Source organism: Spermophilus citellus (genome assembly GCF_964194105.1).
Source record: "Spermophilus citellus genome assembly, chromosome: 5".
Taxonomy (NCBI): Eukaryota; Metazoa; Chordata; class Mammalia; order Rodentia; family Sciuridae; genus Spermophilus; species Spermophilus citellus.
The window spans coordinates 173196574-173213221 of record NC_138186.1 but is presented as its reverse complement, the minus strand read 5'-3'; the positions used below and the strand labels follow the sequence as shown (position 1 = coordinate 173213221).

General features: G+C 57.4%; 1 protein-coding gene across 2 annotated transcripts; it reads right to left on the bottom strand.

Annotated features, from left to right (window-relative positions):
• Window positions 1–457: 457 nt before the first annotated feature.
• Window positions 458–13943, bottom strand: UNC93A (unc-93 homolog A). 2 transcript variants are annotated; one of them, XM_081293746.1, is made up of 8 exons: window positions 13815–13943; window positions 12555–12736; window positions 11984–12213; window positions 10780–10905; window positions 7356–7570; window positions 6118–6253; window positions 5559–5690; window positions 458–833 (listed from the first exon to the last, which is right to left on the bottom strand). In XM_081293746.1, exons 1-8 carry the CDS (start codon window positions 13899–13901, stop codon window positions 568–570), a joined length of 1374 nt encoding a protein of 457 aa, XP_081149872.1. In that variant the 5' UTR covers window positions 13902–13943; the 3' UTR covers window positions 458–567. The 2 variants fall into 2 exon arrangements, with proteins under 2 accessions (XP_081149872.1, XP_081149873.1); XM_081293747.1 differs by lacking the exon at window positions 10780–10905.
• Window positions 13944–16648: the final 2705 nt, after the last annotated feature.

Here is a 16648-nt window from a genome sequence, read left to right as displayed (position 1 = left end):
AACAGTCAGGGTCCTGCAGGTGAACTGGGCTGGCATGACGCAATGACAGAGAAATCTCTCTTTCTTTGGGTTCAGTGATGGCCTCTCTGACCCAGCTCCTAAGGAGGCAAGACAGGCAAGACAGAGGGAGCCTGCCTCAAACCCGGGTTTTATTAATTGGGTGGGGGGGCTAACCCATGGAACATTCTATCCACAAAAGGGCAAAGGATAGGCTGACAACCCACAGGGGGTGTGATTCAACCCCCTCGGGTGACGCCCACTCCCAGAGCTGCGCCTTTCTATCCAGGCGGAGGTCAAAACCCCTTGCACTGCAGGTGCAATGCAGTCCAGCACCTCTTTACTCAGGACGTCAAGGTGTGTTCATGGCCCTGTTCAGGGCGGCCCCGGTTCCTGATGGTGTGCGAGCCTCTGGGAGATAAGCATCGGACAGGAAGCAAGTCCTGAATCTGCCATGTGAATGTGGAGTCCCCTCTGCGGGCTCAGGAGGCTGCCTCCCTGCGTTCAGCCTGCTCATCGCACCCCTTTGGAATTCGGGTGGTGGAAGTCCCTCACCGTGGCCCACTGCTGTCACATTGCTCTACCCGTCTCTTCCTCTACTGCTTGGCTGGTCTGTGTGGCTGTGAGGGTCTTGACCGGGCTCCTGGATTCCAGGTACTCGACAGTCCCGTAGGAGACCATGGCCGCCGCCAGGACGCCCAGCAGGATGTAGAGCTTGACACTGACACAGAGAAAGGAGCTGTAGCCGAAGGCGGCGACGAAGCCCAGGGCCTCCCACATGCGATAACTGGCGAAAGCCGCTTCCTTGTTCCTCTCGAACAGGGTGCCAAAGAGAGCTGCAAGGGGAGGCGGCGTGAAAACCTACGTGGACCCAGCGCCCGGAGGATGTCGGTGACAGAGCGCTCTGCCGCTGCCCAGTCCCCTCAGCAGAACTGGACTTTCCGACCAGCCCTCCCTATAGACCAGGAGCCCCAGCCGACAGAGGGGCTGCACAGCCAGGCCTGGCCAGGGACAGCACCGTCCCCAGCCAGGAGCCAGCGAGGCCGGGCCCAGCCTGGCTGCTTCACTCAGGGACCTTCTGGGAAACTGCTGAGGAGCTGGCCAAGCCCAGACGAGATGCTGAATTTTCAGAGGGCAGCAGTAAGGCTGCTTCTACATCTGGGATTTTCATTCCAATCCTTGGAGGATTTTCCCCTTTAAGTCACTCTTTTTCTTAACATCTTAAGTGGTTTTTTATTTCTTTTATGAAAGTTTTATTTTATTTTTTTGGAGGGAGGTAACCAGGGATTGGACTCTGGGACACTCAACCCCTGAGCCACTTCCCAGCCCTATTTTGATTTTATTTAGACACAGGGTCTCACTGAGTTGCTAAACACCTTGCTTCTGCTGAGGCTGCCTTTGAACTTGCGATCCTCCTGCCTCAGCCTCTCAAGCCACAGGGATTACAGAGGTGCGCCACCACGCCTGGCATGTTTTTATTCTTAATTGTCACCCAGTAGTAGACATATTTAGGGATTATCCTGAGAACTTAGAGCAGAAGAATTCAACCAACAGACACAGGGTGGAAGGCCCCTTTGCCTAGAGAAGGAGCTCCCATGCATAGGACGGTCCTCACAGGATGGTGCCGATTAGAAAGGCTGCAGAGGATTGGGATGGAGTGACGTGGCCTCCCTGGATTGGGGTAGTTAAAGTGTCCTCACAGGACTGGTATTGATTAAAGGTCCCACGGGATTGGTATAGATCAAAATGGCCTTACTAGGTGGATTTAGACTAAGTTGTCTTCACAGGGCTGGGACCACATGACCTCTCCCAGGATCCTTATTTTGAAGTCCCAACCCAAGTAGCTCAGAATGTGCCCCTATTTGGAGACAGGGTCTTGGCAGGGATTACTAAGTTCAGTGAGACCATCTAGGTGGCCCTAATCAGATGTGGGCAGTGTCCTTACAGCAGAGGAACTCAGGCCACAGACTCCCAGAAGTATCACTTTGAGGACACGGGGAGGGAGGCCATCTGCAAGCTCAGAGAGAGGCCTCAGCGGGCAGCAGCCCTGACTACACTGGCCATGAACTCAGGCCCCCACAAATGTGAGTGCTGCAAGTCCCCTGGCTGTACGGTGGACTGGCAGCTGCTGCAAACTCATGCAGTCTGATAAAAGTTGTAGATGAAAGTCGGTCACTCAGCTTCCTGTCCCTCTGGGTGTGGTTTTGGACAGACCTACATGAGGTCTGCTAGAATCCCATCTCTGGGACAGGAGAGAGGAGCAGGTACGTCTGGGAGGCCAGCTTATAAGATGACATGAGGACCTGCCCTAGTGTCTCCAGGTCACTGTCCAGCTCTGCCCAGCCTGCTGCTTCTCCCACCCTCTTCACAAAGACCACCCTGAGCCCCTGAGCTGCCACTGCAGAGCCTTCTCAGTATGCACGAGGCCATCCTGGCACCCTTGACACCTCCCTCCTCCTCCTGCCTAGACACATGCTAGTCTCTCTGCCAGCCCTCCCCCTCCCCCTGCTCCTCCCCCTTTCCTGATATTTCCAAGCAGAGGAAAGTCCCCACCAGCATGGAGAAGCTGGCTCTTCACAAGCCCTGTGACAGGGTGAGGCTAAGATGCTGAGGCTATCTTGAGCTTGTGATCCTCCTGCCTCAGCCTCCTGAGATGCTGGAAATATGCCTACGCACCACCTGGATGTGGGGCTGTGCCTTCGAGTACAGTGCAAGGTCCGGGGAGCTCCGGGGAGCCAGCAGCAGAGACCCAGAGTTAAAATGCCTCTCCTGGCCAAGACAGCTAGCTGCAAACACACCCCAGGAGAGGTCACCAAGTACACGAGAATAACTGTTCTCCCCCTAGGAGTCACGTCTTTGGAAAAGAAAACAATGTACCCTACTACAAATACAGAAGTCATTCCATCTGAAACTACCCCTTATCCAAGGGTCCCTTGTTCTAGCCATTCACTGACTTCAGCATTTGTTATGCCTGGGCTCTTAGGTGACTTTGCCCAATTTTGATAAAGACTTTTTTTTTCCTGAGAGTATGTTCTATGTCGATATAAAGAAAGGAATTAACACAATTGTTTGTGTGCTTCAGGGAGGAAAAATGCAAACATTCTCATTACAATCCTGTTCCACATCTAGGGATGACTGTGTGGAAGCTGTGGAGCTATTTAGCCAGTTCCTTGTTGACTTGGAGTGCAGAAGTCTTTTAGAGGACGCTCCTGCCAGGTGTGGTGGCACATGCCTGTAATCCCAGTGGCTCAGGAGGCTGGAACAGGGGGATTGTAGCTTCACAGCAGCCTCGGCCACTTAGAGAGGCTGTGAGCAAACTATGGAGACCCTGTTTCAAAGTAAAAATTTAAAAATTTAGAGGTGACATGATTATGTCACTCAGTGAATCACATTTGTCTCTGTGGTGCAGGTGTCACCAAAGCCACTCCCTCCACTGAGGTCGCAGGGAGGGTCAGGAGACCAGCTCCGCAGCCCAGGGCTGGGCTTGATCTCACAGCTTTGCCAGCTGCTCCGTCAACAGGAAGCGCATTCGGGTCATGGGAAGACCTTTCCTGGGGTCCAGTCCAGGATCTGAGGGGACTGTGTACTTTCCAGGTGTCAGGGGAAAGCCCTCCCCTAACTGGCACACTTGGGTGTAGCTGGTTTGCAGATTTTCTTTATTGAATTTCTAATCCCCGAGTGTCTCCTGGGTAAGGGTGAAACAGTGCCATCTCAAGGTCTTCCCTTGACAGGGCTTTTCTGAGCCATGTCCCTCCAAGGGGCCCTGTGATCCCATCACTGCAAGATCTGCCAGACACAGTGCTGTCTGCTTGGCTGGGGCACCCTCCTTCCCTGGGGTGGAAATGCAGGCCAAAGGGCTCCCCCCCCCTTTTCAGGCACAGCCAGACGCACACCCCTGTTCCCACCCCCATTGCCTACAGAACATCTGCTTCCTGCTCTCCCAAGCGCCCTCCCTGCAAACCTGCTCACTCTCTCTGCAGGAAGCAGAGCCATCCAACCACACAGAGGCCCATACCCCTGACCTCTGCTGCCACTTCCCCGGGAGCCTCGCCAGCACCACTGCGTGGGTCAGGGCCCCTCTGCCTGGGTCAGGGCCCTCTGCCTGGGTCAGGGCCCCACTGCGTGGGTCAGGGCCCCACTGCCTGGTTCAGGGCCCCTCTGCCTGGGTCAGGGCCCCTCTGCCTGGGTCAGGGCCCCTCTGCCTGGGTCAGGGCCCCACTGCCTGGGTCAGGGACCCTCCGCCTGGGTCAGGGCCCCTCTGCCTGGGTCAGGGCCCCTCCGCCTGGGTCAGGGCCCCTCCGCCTGGGTCAGGGACCCTCCGCCTGGGTCAGGGACCCTCCGCCTGGGTCAGGGCCCCTCCGCCTGGGTCAGGGCCCCTCCGCCTGGGCCAGGGCCCCTCCGCCTGGGTCAGGGCCCCTCCGCCTGGGTCAGGGCTCCACTTCCTGGGTCAGGGCTCCTCTGCTTGAGTCAGGGCCCCTCTGCCTGGGCCAGGGCCCCTCTGCCTGGGTCAGGGCTCCTCTGCCTGGGTCAGGGCCCCTCTGCCTGGGTCAGGGCCCCTCTGCCTGGGTCAGGGCCCCACTGCCTGGGTCAGGGCCCCTCTGCCTGGGCCAGGGCCCCTCTGCCTGGGTCAGGGCTCCTCTGCCTGGGTCAGGGCCCCTCTGCCTGGGTCAGGGCCCCTCTGCCTGGGTCAGGGCCCCACTGCCTGGGTCAGGGCCCCTCTGCCTGGGCCAGGGCCCCTCTGCCTGGGTCAGGGCTCCTCTGCCTGGGTCAGGGCCCCTCTGCCTGGGTCAGGGCCCCACTGCCTGGGTCAGGGCCCCTCTGCCTGGGTCAGGGCCCCTCCGCCTGGGCCAGGGCCCCTCTGCCTGGGTCAGGGCCCCTCTGCCTGGGCCAGGGCTCCCTCCACAACCATGAGGATGGGGGCTGCGTTAAATGCCCGCTCTCCACACTGCTTTCCCCAACCCAGGTCCTGCCACCAAACTGGATGAGGACTTAGGCCCGTGACTCCTGCCATCATAATGGGTGTTCAACTGCCTCCCAGTCTCCAGTCCTCCAAGTACATCAGGGGTCCCGGGACAGCTCTGTGGGGCTGCACCTGGACCCGCTCACCTCTCCTTGGCATTCTGGTCCTGTCCCGTCTCTGTGCCGGGGGACCACCAGTGTCTGCCTCACCATTTCCCATGCCTTGCGTCCCTCAGCTCAAGGTCACCCATGCTGAGATCTGTTGCCTGTATCTGGCCCACCCTCTGAACCCCGCCGGCCTCTCTCCTCCTCCCTCTCTGTGCTCAGCTGCTGGTCACCCAGGGACCACTAGGCCATGAAGGTGGCCTCACCCTGCACAGATGGACCTGAACAGATGCTCAGAGAACATACTGCAGACCCAGAGCTCGGTGAGAAGCCCCCACAGCCCGGGCTCCCTCTCCCTTCCCCCACGCAAGCACCTGGCCTCTGATGGAGCCTTGGGCTGGGTGGGGTCTGGCGGCCACACCAGCGGCTGCCTACTCCCCTGCCATCTGCCCAGTGACTGAGCAAGGGGGCCGAGGGGCTGGGTTCTGGTCACTCACCATTGTTCTGCGTCTGCCAGACAGCGTCCCCCATGCCCCACAGGCCGGGGAGCAGGAAGAACACTGCCATCTGGGAGGAGCGTGGATGCCACAGCAGGAGGGCCACGATGCAGGAGAGGTGGGTGGCTGCACCTGGGACAGAGGGAGGAGCCGTGACAGGCAGTGCCCTGGGCACTTAGACCCCAGCAGAGGGGCCACATTTCCTCCTCTGCCCCCTGCTTAGCCAGCACACAGTGTGAGGGGACCGCAGGTCTATTGAGCCAGCTGGGGCATCGTGCCACCTGATAGGGGTGGACCTCTGGGCTCCAAACCCGCCTCGGAGAACCTGACCCCTGGACTGCAGCCGCCTCAGCCTGGGGGTGGTGGGCTGTCTTCTCTGGACCTCAGGAGGCTCCTAAGCTGAGGGGACTTAGACTCAGTGACCGCAGAGGGGCTTCTCATGAGGGTGAGCCTAGGGCCCTGGTCAAATGTTTCTACAGACTCCTTGGCCTCCGAGCCACTGAGCTGTCCACTCTGAGCTGTCCCCCCTTCCACTGCCAAACTGGGAGGGGGCACCTACCCAGCACGTAGATGGCCCTCCTGCCCGTGTAGTGGGAGAGCCTCCCAAACAACAGAGAGCAGAGCGCAGCGGACGCCGAGAAGCAGATCATCACGTAGCCCACGAACTGGATGCCCAGGACGCAGGTGACGAAGGACTGCAGGAAGCACAGGGGCCGTCAGCAGGGCCCGCGCTCCTCGGCGGCTCCAGCCCAAACTCCCTGTGCCGCTGAGAACCACTGGCCCTGGGACGGCAGGCACACTCCTTTCTATAGGCCCAGCACAAGGGACGACACTCGTGACTGTAGGGACATCCCCCCAGGGTCACAGCTGAAAAGAGAGCAAGTGGACAGACTTCTACGTGGAGTCCTCCCTGCGTTCTGTGCCCTGTGTCACCATCTAGGCATTGACCCACGGCACTGGGAGGGACAATAGTCCACCAACCCCATCACTTCCTACTGGCCCTAAAGATGGAAGATGATGATTTGAAAATGGGAGGACCAGCAGGAGAGGCCAGGAGCTGAGACGCTGCCCTGCCAGTCACAGGAAGTCCCTGGGCACCCTCAGCACACACTGCCATCCTGGGCAGGACCAAGGCAGACCCCCAGGAGAAGGGCCGGGCTGACGGCAGCCCACATGGAGACTGCTCACCTGGGCTGGGGCACAGACAGCCCTGATGGCTTTGGGGGTGTCCAAAGGCCAAGTGGACTTTGGGTTGTCCTGTTTGCCTCTTTGGAACCTTCGAGACCCTCCCTCCACACTGGAGACTGCCCTCCGTATAGCACTGACACACGCAATTCACCACACCAGACAGTCCATGGGGCACACTCGTCCCTCAAGGATGCTTGTCCTTGATCTGAAATTCAGTCTGAATGGGCAGCTGCCCCAATGGTGCTGGTAGGCAGCTCAGCCAAGGAGGCGGGGTGGTGGGAATGAGGCAGGGGGACCACGCCTCGGAGGGCAGGCCTAGGCGACCCAGACTGGCCAATCCAGCCTTGACCTGTGGCCCTCTCAAGGTTACATAATGCCCAGAGTGTGGTGGGGACAGGGCTGTCAACTCCCACCCAGGACCTGAGAGGGCCTGTGGGTCTGAAGGTACTTGGGGCTGGTGTCCTGAGTCACACACTCAGCCCTGCCAGGACCTCTGTGGGCTGTTCCCACCCTGGGCCTGGGCAGGTGGCCCTGGGACCCTGTCCCTTCAGGTGCAGACGGGGCAGGGGCACCAGTCGGGCGGTGACTGCATGACTGCTGCGGGCCTACCCTGGTGTACTCTCCAGAGAGGAACCCCTGCTGCAGTCCACTGTACATGGGCAGCAGGGTCAGGAGGCACAGGCGCTTGTCCCTGAAGAGCTTGAAGGTTGACAATAAGGTGGACCCAAGGCGTGGTGGCTTCGTCTCGGCCTTGTTCTGGGATCCACTGTCCTCTGTGGCTTCCAGAAACACGGCTGTCAGCAGGATGGCCAGGACGCCAATGGCTGAAAGGGGCAGAGGGGCAGGGAGCTTCAGTGTGGACAGGACTCACCCAGCCGCTTCCTGCCTTCCCACAGGCCCTCCCAGTCCAGATGCAGGTGCCGTCAGACACACCAGACCTCAGCCAAGCCTGGACCCCACGTGCCCAGCCACACGGACACACGTGTTGCCCCTGGTCAACATGGGGCCTCCAGGCTTCCACGGGGAACCTGCCATGGACCCGCACTGTCCTCACGGGCACAGGAGACACAACAGCTGGAGAGACCCCAGACGCGCTCAGGGGCCGCGGCCACCGTCTGTCTGAATTCCTGCAGCAATGTCCACCGACAGCAGACTTTTTAGGAAAACAAGTCCCATCAGGGTACCATGTGCTACACTCCGGTTTATTTTGAATCTTTTGCCTAAAATACTTTGGTGGGAACTGGTTAAATGGAGTGGATGCCATCACAGTGGGTCACGTTCGCTGCAGGGGATAAGGACAGAACTCCATTACCCAAGTGGAAGAGGCCACCAAGATCAGTAAAGAGGAGACAAAGCAAGCGCTGAGCCAGGTGCTGACCATGCGCCACCCGTGCTCAGCAAGGGGGACATGAGGATTTAGTCCCTATGTGCCCTAAAGGACCTGGAGAGAAGCAGACTGGGGCTGAGGGACGGGGCTGAGGGGCTGCACAGCCTTTTATCTGAACCACGTCAACCGGCTGCTGTGTAAACCGCTGTTTCTAACAGTGATGGATCTGCTCCAAGGGAGCATCCTGGACCCCCAGGTGCCGGGCCTCAGGAGCCAGCGAGTCCCCTCCTCCCCGCCTGCCCTCCTGGCCCGTCCACCTGTGCCTCAGCTCTGCTCTGGGTGGGGCCCAAGCTGCTGCAGGTGGTTTCTCTCCACAGAGTCCCTTTGACTCCCAGCCGGTTCTGGGCTTTCTGGCAACAGGGATGACCCCGTGTGGGTGGCACAGGCTAGATGGAGGGAGTCTGGTCTTTCCCTTCCTCCTGGCACCGCTGGCCCTCAGAACACTTTTCAAGGACTCCTTCCCCGTCTCACTGACCTTGCCACCCCTCCCCTGTCATGATAAAGGGGCACGGGAGCTCCCTGGCATCCCCAGCTGAACAGGCCTCTCCAGAGGAAGCCTGTCGCCTGGTTGTGTGTGAATCAGGTGGAAATCATGGTTTCCTCTCCTCTGCGGAGACAGGAGCTTGGGAGAGGCAGGTCAGCATACAGAAGCCACACGCCCTTTGTTAGGAGCCAGGTGTGTGCAGACACCATGTGACCCAGTTCCCTCAAGGTGGTGGGGGATGTTGTGCAGGTAACACTCTCGCCCTAAAGAAATTGGCTGCAAGAAACTTCTTCGTGAGTACAATGCTCAGAGAGCCTGAGGTCACTCACCCAAGTCACTGTGCTCTGCAGGTACCAAGTATCTAATGAGCAGCACCTGGGGCTAAGGCAAAGGAGGACTTGAAGGATAGCCTGAGGGTGCCACCCGTGCAGGGCAGGAGGGAAGGAGGGCCTGTGAGCCTCGCACGCGCCGAGGGGCTCTCCTGTGGTCTGTGCCACTCCTCTAGATCTGGGTCAGCACTCGGCCTGTGGCCACATCCTTCTACCACCTGCTGCCGTGAACACTGCGTTACCAATGACTGACCCACGTCTGTGGCCTTCCCCGGGTGAAGACAGTACAAGCAGTTTCTTGAGACCAGGGGATGCCAGGAGCCTAATGTCCACTCCCAGATCCATCTCTCAGGGTGGTCACCCCAGGTCTGGAGTCCTGGAGCCATGGGAAGGGGAGTCTCTGCTCTTGGTTGTCCAACTAGAGAGTGCAGAGCAGGGACGTGATCTCAGCTCAGCCTGGACGCTGCCGTGAGCTGGGCCTACCTGCTCCCATGGGGGACAGGGACGGAAATGCAGGGAAAGCGGAAAGCAGGCCTGGCTGACCTCTAATCCTGTCCCCAGCACCAGACGCACAGAACCTGGGAACCCACTGGAAAGCGCAGGCCACAGCCCGCTCCTCACCGACTCCCTCCACACCCTCCACTCTCCTTCCCAGCCACTCATCTGGCCTCAGACACCTTGGAGGGTCACCAGTCTCTGCTGTCCAGCCGTGCTCCTGAACCTCCAGGCTCTTGGTCCTCTGACCCTCTCACACCCACTCCCTGCTGCTTCTGTCTCTGGTGTGCGCTGACTCCCGTCTGCTTTTCCGTCTTCTGCAGGGGCTCCCATGCCCTGGCCAGCCTGTGAGCACTGAGTCGCCCAGGCTGTGGACCGTCCTCCCTGAAGTCCTTCCTGCTTCCTCCTCCCTAAAAACTCATCTCCTCCTGAGATCTCAAACTTGGCCCCTAGATGCCCCCAGGCCCTCTCCTGTATCTGGTCCCTCTACACTCTGAAGGGTCACCTGACCCATCAAGCCAAATGCCTCCAGGCTGGTGGACCTCAGCCACTTCTCCCCACACCTGTGTCTGCACACACATCCCTGGTCTTGTCTTCTCTGTCCAGATGTTGCCTGTGCCCCTCGCTGCTCCTCTGGGTTGTGGCTCCCTGCTGGCTGGTCACCACCCAGCTTTCCTGCACCCCCACATCAGGTGGATATGAAAATCTGCCCAGGAAACAGATCTGCCCTTGTCCTTGGGTCTTTCACAGTAGCCTTGACCAGTCTGACCACCTGTCTCAGGCAGCCCACATTGTCCCCCCCAGTCGCACCTCCCTCACCCCTTCCTGGCCTTTCAGGGTCACCTGGATGGAGTTGGTCCTCAATGCCTTGGTCCCCTGGATGGGGTCTGTGGTAGCTGCTCGCCTAGTGAGCTAGCTGTGGCCAGTGAGCTTGCCAAGTGTGGCTAGGGAGCCTTAGAAACAGACTTTGGACTGTGCTGTTGAGTTCAAAGTCATGAGCTCTGTAATGTTTTGAACAATCAATAAAAAAATAATAATAAATAAAAAAATAAAAAAAAGAAAGAAACAGACTTTGGGATTTAATTGGTTGGAATGTGGCTGATGGCCACTGCCTGGGGCTCTGGGAATGAGAAGAGATTTAAATGTCACGGGCTCCCTGCAGGGTAGCCCTGGCCCACAGGCCTGCTTTCCAAAGAGAAGCCCCTGAGGACCTCCAGACCACACAGGGCAGGGGTGCTGGACGGAAACGGAGCACTTAGGAGCTGGGATGGTGCTCTTCAACCCAGGAAGGGGCTGGGCTTGGCCTTCGAGGGACTCTCGTGGGCTAAGGACACGTACCGGTGTAGATGCCCAGCAGTGTGTAGATCAGCTCCTGGGAGGGGCGGTGGGTGCTGTTGGTGGGTGCTGTGGCCATCAGGCAGTCGTTGGCCCCACAGGACTCAAGGTGCTCCTCTGGGGTGGCCTCTGTGGGGTCAGGAGCAAACAGCCTATGAGAGTCCTGGGCGTCGGAGTGGGAACGGGGGCAGGGTGGTGGAGCCTCTGAGGCAGGACGTGGAAGGACCGGCTGTGTTTGACAAGGACCAGAGCATGCTCACCCTTAGGCACCCCTTGATCTCAAGACCCCCCTCAGGGAGGGAGCGGATCAAATACGCTTTCTGCCAAGAGCAGGGACGAGCACACACAGCATGGGCCTGGCTACTTTCGTGCCCTCTCCTAACGCACCGCAGTCGGTGTCCAGTGGTCTCATGGCCTCGTGACCGTGACCTCACGGCACTGTCTGGACTGGCGAGACGTGCAGCACAGGGACGGAAGGCCATGAGAGCTGAGGGCACTAGGCGGTGGGTGCTGAAACCCCACTGGCCCTGAGGATGTGTGCCCTGAGTTCCTGCCCTCAGCTCCCTGGCCTGAATGTCCAGTGCCTGCTGCTGCACTCACCAGGGCCCAGACGTAGCCCTCCTTGCTGGGGGACAGCAAGAACACGAGCCCCTGTGGTTTCCCTGTGGGGATGCCAGCTTCCCAAAGCCGGGCTCTACCTGGGAGAGCAGGAGCTGGGCCAGGCTGCAGGACAGGGTCAACCCGACAGCAGATAGAGGCCAGAGCCTTTCCCCCAGGGCCGGCTCCTGCCCAACTCCTCTGGCCAGACTGAGATCCTCCACACGGTGGTGTGCAAGTCACGTTCCATGTCACAGCCGGGCAAGGGACACTTAAGGCAGGTGACGGAGGGCTCCACCATGAGCGCACCTCTTGTTACAGGAAGGACTGACCACAGAACTTTAAAAAGCTGCCCATGGATTAATTCCATAGGAAATAGTCAGGCAAACCTGTTCCCCCAAAGGAAGCCACGACTCCATGGACCCTTGCTCCCCGGGAGGGGGCAACGTGTGGAGACGGATCTTCAGACCCTGAGTGTCCTGGGAGGAGCAGGGTCTCATGTGACTCTGCAGCTGAGGCCAGCTGAGGGCCTCCTCTGGGAACAAGGGCAAGTGCCTACGTGCTGTCCGCCCTCTTGGAGGTCACCAGGGACACCCTGTTCTTCCCTTACCTTGAGTGGGAGTCTGCCCAAACACCAGAGAGGAGATCAAGTTGCCCCACACACCAGAGGACTGGGAGATGAGGAAGAAGATGCCGAAGAACTGGTTCACCACGTCCTCGCCCAGCTCGCCCACTTCCTGTGCATGCGTGGTCCCCAGGACTGTGAGGTAGGTGCACTGAGCAGACCACAGGGGGGCCGCTCCCAGCCCCAGCAAGATGGAGGTGGGGATCAAGGTGAACCTGCAAGACAGGGCGATGGGTGGCCTGCATCCCTGCCCTGGATCCTGGCCACGCCTCCCAGACTCACCCTCCTCAACTGAATTAGGTTCTTCCTGCCGTTAATGGAGCCCGTGGGGTGCAAGGGAAGCTGAGGGCCGTGGACAGATCCCAGGAAGAGGTCAGCACTGGAGGTCAGGAGGAAGAGAGGGAGCCATCGAAGGCAGGGAAGTCCTGGTGGGAAAGTGGGGAGGAGGCTGCCAGTCAGCCTCCCGCAGAAGCTGAAGGGAGCAGCACAGACGAGAGCAGTCAGGTGCCGCCAGAGTCCTGCAGACCAGGAGGTGGGCGGGCGGGAGGGCGGGTACCAGCTGGCGTAGAAGTTGCCCAGGGAGAAGGCCACGTAGCAGCACATGGAGCCAACAATGGTCCACTTGCAGCCACATCTCTTGATGAGGATGGGTGGAAGGAACATGGAGGACAGGAGGACAGCGCCGTAGAGCGTGCCGAGCGTCGCCACCCCCATGCCATCCTCGCTGTAGAGGCTGCTCTGTGGAAACAAGACCGGCCTGTCAAGGAGGGGGAGGAATCGGCAGGGGAGTGGTGTGGGTGCCAGGAACTGTGGGCTCAAGGCACCTCAGGTCCCCAACCCTAGCAACAGGCCCTCTTGTGCTAAGGACACTGCAGGTAAGTGGCGTAAGGCCAGCGGCCTCTCAACAGCAGGGACGGGCACCCTGCTCCCTGAAAGTGTGGAGGTGGGGACACCCGCCAGCACCAGCGCTTGGGAGGAGACCAAGAGAAGCTGCTGGAAGGCCTCCCTGTGCGTGGAAGCAGAGGGCCCTTCTCCCGATCCCCCTGCAGCGCTGGAACAGTACTGAACTCTGGTTCAATACTGGGCATGCAGTAGGTGGCTACTTCTTGACCTGGTTGACAAACCATGGGAGACTGTGGTCATCACCAGAAGTTCCAAAACGGTGTCATTGTATGACAGCCCTGGCCACAAGGTGCAACACTGAGCAAACTGCTCTCGGGGACAGCGATGGCCTGCCTCCTGCCAGTCCTTGGAACTCTCTGAAGGTCTATTGTCAGTGAAAGATCAGACTTGAAGTCATGTCGACGGCACCAGCACCAGAGCCTTCTGGAAACCACTGGGTTTGTATGACTCGGACTCAGGAGGAAGCAGTCCATCAGTAGTTCAGAAGGAAGACAGTTCTGCCCAGGTTCACACTCTTGCTTAAAGACAGCATGGAGTCGATAAGGTCTAGCAAGGTTGGATAGATGGTTATTTCTGCACAGATCACAACGCCAGGGGCATGGAGCCATGAATTCAGGATTTTTCTTGTGTCTCCTTTTGACCACCAAAGGCAAATGGTCCTCTCAAACACTCTCTTGAGACACTGGCTCTGCTTGTCCAAGGGTCAAACAGTGTGCAGCCCATGGAAATGTAAGTAGGACTGACGTTGTCGGGTCTGTATTAAAACACAGTCTGTTCTACAGAATTCAGAGGCGTGGGGCAGAGAGCCTAGGGTGCACTGACAAAAGAAATGGCCTTGCGCTATCTGTTGCCTGTGGCTCTGGAGGCAGGACAAGCTTAGAGGTCAAGGTCATGCTCCAAGGCCCACACCCACCTGCAGGTCCTGCAGACCTCCGTAGGCTGTGAAGAGGAGGAGGAATCCAAAGGAGACCACGAGGACGTTCCTCAGGCTTCTCTCCATGGTGCCGGCTCAGGGTCCACTGGCGGTGGGCACCTAGAGGTGGAGCTCCCTGCAAGAACCAGGGTGCCGTCCTCCCTCTGAGTCACAGTGTGCTAGCCGTCGAGGCTGCTACTAGTTAATGAACTTGGCCACACTGGGCCCGGAGCACCAGAGTGCCACTCATGTACCTTCCTGCACCTCAGCTCGACCCCTTCCCCTGAGGCAGTGCGGGTGGCGCTTCTCAGCCGCTGCATGGTGGCACTTTCACATGACTCTGGACAGGTGTGATCCTATGGCAAAGTGGTACACTTCCTATTTTACATGTGCATGCTACCTACCTTCTACCTGGACAGATTTGTCAACAGTGCTGAATGTGGAAGGTTCTTCCGTCCTAAAAAGCAAAGCTTAAATGTCAACCCCAAGGCACCGAGTTCGACTTCTGAAAAGGAGCTAATCTGAGGACACCCCAGGCCCAGCCTTGGCATAGCAAAGACCCGATGATCTTACACTGTTGAAGCCATTTAAGAAGATTCGATGAGTAGGACTCTTTACAACATGCAGAGCACCCCAGTGGGCCCATTTCATGTCACAACACAGCACTGTTCTAACTATCATAAGAAATCTAAGACCTGTTACACACAGGACACAGCTTCAGCCAAGGGGTTGGACATGTCCCTTCTCGAGCAGTGCTGGTCGGGTCAACAGTCACTGGCACATGCAACGACTGAGCTCCTGACCTGCAGCAGGTGGAGCTGTGACCCTGATAGCTGCATTTCATTTGGTCAATTAAAATTCAAACAGCAGTTACTGATTTGGATAGGGCAAGTCTGCCCCAAACCTCAGAGCCGAAGCTGGAAAATCCCTTTGCTACTCGTTTGTTAGTAAAGCTTGATGCTTGCAGACTGTTCCCAAAGCTCTGTGACCCTGGTCACCTCTGCCTAGTGTGGATCTATGAAGTGAGCCTTCCAGCGTTGGTCAGGGACATGTGGTGGCAACTGTTGAGGGAAGCCACCATCTGAAAACTGTGACCCTCAGTCAAGGGGATGAGGTGCTTAAAGCTTAGTCTGATGACAATGAAAGTTTGATGAAAATAATAAATATGTGGAGCAATGTGGATAACGCTGCTCACGCAGAACCGAGAGCAGCATGGCACAAGGGCCTGACCGTGGAAAAGGGCTCACACCCATAACCCGTGGTGGGCGTTCTCGGGTGGGCCATGGTCCTCTCTGCACCTCGACTTCCCTTGAAAAGGGAGGCTGCAGAAATTCAAAAGGCCAACCTTTCAGAAAGGCCCCGCAACAGCTGGGCGCCGTGGCACACCTGCAATCCCAGCGGCTCGGGAAGCTGAGGCAGGAGGATCGCCAGGTCAAAGCCAGACTCAGCAACTTAGCGAGGCCCTGAGCCATTAGTGAGAACTTGTCTCAAAGAGAAAAACATTAAAAAGAGCTGGGAGTGGCTCAGTGGTAAGGCACCTGAGGTTCAGGCCCTAGTTCTGGAGAAAGTAACAATACTCAGCCTAACCTGGACTTTCCACCTCAGCCTTGCAATCAGTTAAGGAACTTTGACCTTCCTTTCAATTTTGCGACCCACCTCAGTGGCTCCGACTCTGGCCTGTGTACCTTATGCACAGGGCACTTGTCCTTGGCACTGGACGACTTCTGACCTTGTCTTCTCCTACCTCTGCTCTCTGGCCTGGCTGCTTAGGTTGACCCGGACCATCTTCTGGATGCTCCACCAGCCCTGGGAGCATCTTCAGCAGCTGCTTCCCAGCTCCCCACGGAGGACCTGGGCCTCCTGACGCGTTTTACGCCATGCAGAATCCCCTTGGCCGCCTGTTTCTGTCTTTGCAAGCCTCCCCCTCCCTGCCCTGTCCCCTAGCTGGGAACTCACTTCCGACATCATGACTTTGGTCACGTCAGCCTCTTCACCACCCCACCCCCAGGCCCTGCTTTAGGGAGGTTTGGAGGGACTTTTAAAATTATTTTTTATTTATATGTAACAGCAGAGTGCATTGCAATTCTTATTGCACATATAGAGCACAATTTTTCATATCTCTGATTGTATACAAAGTATATTCACACCAATTCGTGTCTTTATACATGTACTTTGGATAATAATGTCCATCTCATTCCACCATCATTTCTAACCCTATGCTCCCACCCTTCCCCTCCCAACCCTCTGCCCTGTCTATAGTTTGTCTATTCCTCTCATGCTCCCTCTCCCTACCTCACTATTAATCAGCCTCCTTATATCACAGAAAGCATTCGGCATTTGGTTTTTGGGGGATTGGCTAACTCCATTTAGCACTATCTTCTCTAACTCCATCCATTTACCTGCAAATGCCATGATTTTATTCTCTTTTATTGATGAGTAATATTCCATTGTGTATATATGTCACTTTTTATCCACTCATCTATTGAAGGGCATCTAGGTTGGTTCTATAGTTTAGCTATTGTGAATTGTGCGGCTATAAACATTGATGTGGCTGTGTCCCTGTAGTATGCTGTTTTTAAGTCCTTTGGGTATAGACTGAGGAGAGGGATAGCTGGGTCAAATGGTGGTTCCATTCCCGATTTTCCAAGGAATCTCCTCCATACTGCTTTCCATATTGGCTGCACCAATTTGCAGTCCCACCAGCAGTGTATGAGTGTTCCTTTTCCCCACATCCTCACCAACATTTATTGTCTTCATAATAGCTTCCATTCTGACTGGAGATGGTATCTTAGAGTGGTTTTGATTTGCATTTCTCTAATTGCTAGAGATGTTAA

Bases quoted from the DNA above. Each gene is read 5' to 3' on its own strand.
- UNC93A (XM_081293746.1), bottom strand. From the start codon at position 13,901: ATGGAGAGAAGCCTGAGGAACGTCCTCGTGGTCTCCTTTGGATTCCTC. The intron at 10,906-11,983 runs GTAAGGGAAGAA...CTGACCCCACAG, and splicing joins TGGGCAGACTCCCACTCAAG to AGGCCACCCCAGAGGAGCAC. The intron at 7,571-10,779 runs GTACGTGTCCTT...TGCCCCTTTCAG, and splicing joins ACTGCTGGGCATCTACACCG to CCATTGGCGTCCTGGCCATC.